Raw genomic sequence first — 4379 nt, forward strand, 5'->3', positions numbered from 1 at the left:
GGGTGATGCAGCCGTGCAGGGCAACAGCCCCTTGAGCCAGTTTCAGATTTGGCTTGTGCAGAGGCAGAGCTGCACCAGGCACATGTTGGGTGGGTGGGGGAAGGATTGCTGATGCCAGGGTGTATATAGACAGTGTGTGCAGCCTGGTTATGTCAGGACTCTCGTGCACATGCTTCTGTAGCAGGGTGATGTATTTACTGGTCTGTGGTTTGCCTGCCCACTGTCCCCAGAGCAGGCACAGCTGCAGCAAAGGTACCGGTAGCAGCTGCAAAGTCACCTAAGTGCCTGTTGTGAGAAAAAAGAGGAAATCCAAAATTGCTACAGATCTGCTACCCCTGTCTTTACCAAAAATCATCGTAACAGCAGCTGTGTAACCATCAGCCATGTCCATCCTCAGCTGCTGAGTGTTTGATTATTGTGGTGCTGGGGGCCATGGTACCAGGAGGTGCACGATGATGGCACGTGCATTCGGGATCAGAACCTGGCCATGTGCCCCTTGAAAAGGAAACCTGTAACAATCTGTTTTGTCTTGCTCTTTAGGTTGAAGAAATGATAAATGAAGTAAAATTCAGCAAGTATGTGGATACTGGAGAACAAGTGACAGAAATCAATTTAGAGGATTTTATCAAACTTTACATAAATCATCGCCCTGCATTTGGCTTGTCAATGAAACAAATACAACAGGCGTTTCGGGTTCTTGGTTATGGTAATGAGAACGGAGACAAAGTTATTGACAGAGGAGACTTACTGTTGCTGCTTCAGCACAGAGGTGAGTTATTTCTTTTCTAATAATAGTTTTATGCTTGCTAGTTCTGCCTTCAATTTCAGAACATATTCACTGCAGCAAAAAATTAATCTGGAGCTATAGCTTGGTAACCAGGGCAGGCATGTGGAGCGACCTGTCTTAGAATTTTAAATTGAATAATCACATCTATTGTCTCAGTTGTGCTTCTTTTACTGTTCTGGAAATTTTTGCTGGCCTGAAGTATCTTGTCTGTTAGATGATGAGTATGGATCTTGGCAAATTGTATCATCCTTCCAGTATACCCTTGTCTGAATAATTGTTCTCTCTTCCAGTCAGTCACACAGCCTCCAGAAAGGCAGTATAAAGAGGTGGACAGGGAGGAAGGGATGAAATTGGTTAGTCCTGGACTGAATCCATGTGTGAAAGGCTGAAAAAAGGGGATGGTTTAGCTGAATGAGAGGGAGCTCTGTAAAGACATGTATAAATACGGTTATGGCCAATGCCCTGGAGAGGTACAATAAACTTCCACTGCCTCGTTCTTCTTGTAGAACCAGGGAGAATTTAGTGCAGCTGAGCATTAAAACAGGTAAAGGGAAATGCCTTTTTACACAGGACATCACCTGGCAAAACTTCTTGCCACAAACATCCCTGGAAACCAAGGGTTCAACTGGTGTGAGAAAGGTTAGTTATTTATATGGATGGTGTGAGAATCCATAAATAGATACATCAGATAGAGCAGTTTCATAACAGATCCATAACTTTATGCTTCAGGGCATGAGCCAACCACCAACCAGGAGTAAGCACTATGTCCAGGTTATTCCAGGATACTAGATCAAAGCTTTCCTGCACTTCCCTCTTCCTCTGTGAGGAAATGGCTACAGCCATGGGCACAGGGTGTCAAGGACTGGGGTCTGTCCTGTGCCAGGAATTCTTCAAGCCCCTCCAAGTGCAATGTAGCCTAAAGAGCCATCTGGATCAGAATTTCTCTCTTTAATAAATATTTTTGCCCAAAGTGCAATATGCAAGAACAGTTTTCCTTAGGATCAACATTTTCCTATGTTGGGATCACACATTTTGGTTGGTGCCGTGTATCTCTCCATCTCAGATAAGCCAAATCCTCTTTCAAACAGTCCTGTTTTGTTTGTACACTGTTCTTGTTCCAGTCGCCTTCTAGATTTTGTGCCAACGGCACCATAACCTAAGAGGCTGGTTTTGCTTTGCTGTGTGCAGGAGAGTGTATGACGGAGGATGAGCTGGTGCAGTGTCTCACCACCCTGCTGGGCAGGCATCCTGAGGGAGAAGGATCTGAACCGGACACCTACGATCCCTCAGGTACAGGATTAGCATTCCACACAGTGCAGAAGCAGGATTGCTTCAGTTCCCAAACAGAATAATTTAAATTGCAAACCCATTACCCTGTTAGGCCAGGAGCTGTCAAAAATGTTCAGACAGGATTGCAAAAATAGTCACAGAGCTATAGATTGTCCTTCATCCATGCAGCAATTGCATGGGTGTGTATCTGAGAATAAATGGGCAGTGAAAGGTAACTGGGACCTGACAAGATTGCATTGCTGTTTATCTGCTGGCCTGGAACTGAAATTAGAAAGACACACTGGAAGGTTTACGTGCTGAACTCCACTGGCAAAAAGAAATCCTACAAGATGCAAATTAAAGTGTTAAATTTACCTAAGCAGTGATGCCCACTGAAGGGAGCTGCTGGTAACCACCACATTCATCTACAATTATGTCCCTCTCCACACCAGTCTAGAAGAGCAAATTAGAGCATTGATTTCAGCCAATTGGCATTGCCCTTTGCAGCTGGAACCATTGGGAAGTGCCACCCTTTTGTACAATTCATGTCCCAGTCCACACCAGTCCAGAACGACATCTAGTTGTTGCCAATGGGACACATGCAGCCAAGGTTCAGCTCCTGAAGGGACCTGCCTCATGTTACAAACTGGCTTTGGAATCCCCAGATTCCTTGGGATCCTAAAATCACATCAAATCAGCAGAGCGTAAAGTTGCATTTAGCCCTTGACCCTTCTGAGGCAGGAAACTCCTGCAAGGTGAGACTCATGGCCTTGCAGATTTGGCCCCTAATATGAGTGCATGAAGTGCTAAGCTATTAAACCAGTACTTTTTCATTATTACTTCATACATCTTTAAAAGCATTCCACCCACTTACTGCTGCTTATAAATTTTACTGATCTGGAAATTCATTTTTACACTGCTGTTGTGTGTGTTGTGGTGGTGTTACTGCTCTCCAGGTGCAGCAGCCCTGTCTGAAGAACAAATTCCAGAGGAAATCACAGCCGAGATATTTGCTGCTGACATTCTTGGTTTGCCTATTGCTGAACCAGAAAGAAAGAACAGAACAGAGAAATGACTCCTGTCTGTGAAGACACAGAGGCATGGCTGTCACAAAGTTTTCTTCTCATTCCTACTTTCCAGCCTCCTCTCATCCAAATATCTTAAAAACGTGTATTTTGTGTTGATTAAAGAAGATCACAATTTCATATTAATCAAACTTGAGACAAAGCCTCCAGTTTAGCACATGCCCCAAACCTATTGGATCAAACCTATGTGGGGGCAGCTGTTTGTACATTGTGTCCTTGCACTGACCACCCCTTCCCTTGGCTGGCACCTCCCTGGAATTAATTTCAGGTGGGTTTATGCCAGATGCAGTCCATTTTCATTGTGTTAAGACAGTGGTTATTTGTGAAACCTGACAGCAAAAGAGCAGTGTAAAGTATGGCATTGATTAAATACATTGATAAATGTAGTCTACAAAATGGTTGGAAAGGTTAGAATGGATTGATAATTATAAATCCAATGGACCTCAGAAAAGAAAATAATGCTGTGATATACATTAAGACCAGGTTTCTGTTTTGGCCTTTAAAACTTCTTTCTGAAAGTTGTAGTTCCAATGAATAGTGCAATACCAACTGGGATGGCACCTTCCTGTGTTTGTATAAACAGCATAATGAGGCTGATAGAAGTTGTTGTATAAAGATCAGTGAAGAGCTGTTGAACACGCTCCCTTCTTTACATCATCCTCAGCATCAATTTGAATAATAACGTCGGCCCTTCAGAAGTGCTCCTTTCGGTGGCAATGTTTTTTAAACAGAGGTGGCTCTAACGTGCTCTGAAAGTGTCTGTGATGGCAGGATGAGTGGAAGCAGCGAGGTGTGCACGGGGTGCAGGGTGAGGGGTGCAGCAGCACCGTGACCACAGCACACCAGGGCTGGGACAGGAGAAATGTTCAGCACAGCATCGCTTTGCATGGAACTCTCTGCCCGTTGACCGATGTTTCATAAATCTATGTTGGAGCAGATCCTCCTCCATTTAAAACCAGCCTGATCCCATGGAAATTACTGGAATTATTTTAAGCAGCTGAGGAACATTTATAACCTGTCCAAAACCAAAGCAAAAAAAAAAAAGCATATAATGGATTTATTAAGTATCCTAGTTAAGAAGGCAGATGTTCAGATGAACCGTTGCTGCTCTCCAAGCTCTAGCTCTGCCACGCTGCGATTGCACAAGGGCTGGACGGGGTTGTCACGCACCCGGACGCGGCTGCCGGGAACGGGGCTCTGCTCCCGCAGCCCCGGCCGAGCGGAGGCGCTGGGGGGGG

At 44.7% G+C, this 4379-nt stretch overlaps 1 protein-coding gene across 1 annotated transcript in view; it reads left to right on the forward strand.

Moving 5' to 3' along the window:
- Positions 1–3131, forward strand: part of WDR66 (WD repeat domain 66) — a 16387-nt gene extending 13256 nt beyond the window's left edge. The window contains exons 18-20 of the mRNA XM_009998442.1: positions 541–769; positions 1976–2077; positions 3013–3131. Of these exons, the coding sequence (XP_009996744.1) occupies positions 541–769; positions 1976–2077; positions 3013–3131 (450 nt within the window). The remainder of the gene's footprint in view (positions 1–540; positions 770–1975; positions 2078–3012) is intronic.
- The last annotated feature ends 1248 nt before the right edge of the window (positions 3132–4379 follow it).

This window comes from Chaetura pelagica, unplaced genomic scaffold (genome assembly GCF_000747805.2).
Source record: "Chaetura pelagica isolate M959 unplaced genomic scaffold, ChaPel_1.0 scaffold585, whole genome shotgun sequence".
Classification (NCBI taxonomy): Eukaryota; Metazoa; Chordata; class Aves; order Apodiformes; family Apodidae; genus Chaetura; species Chaetura pelagica.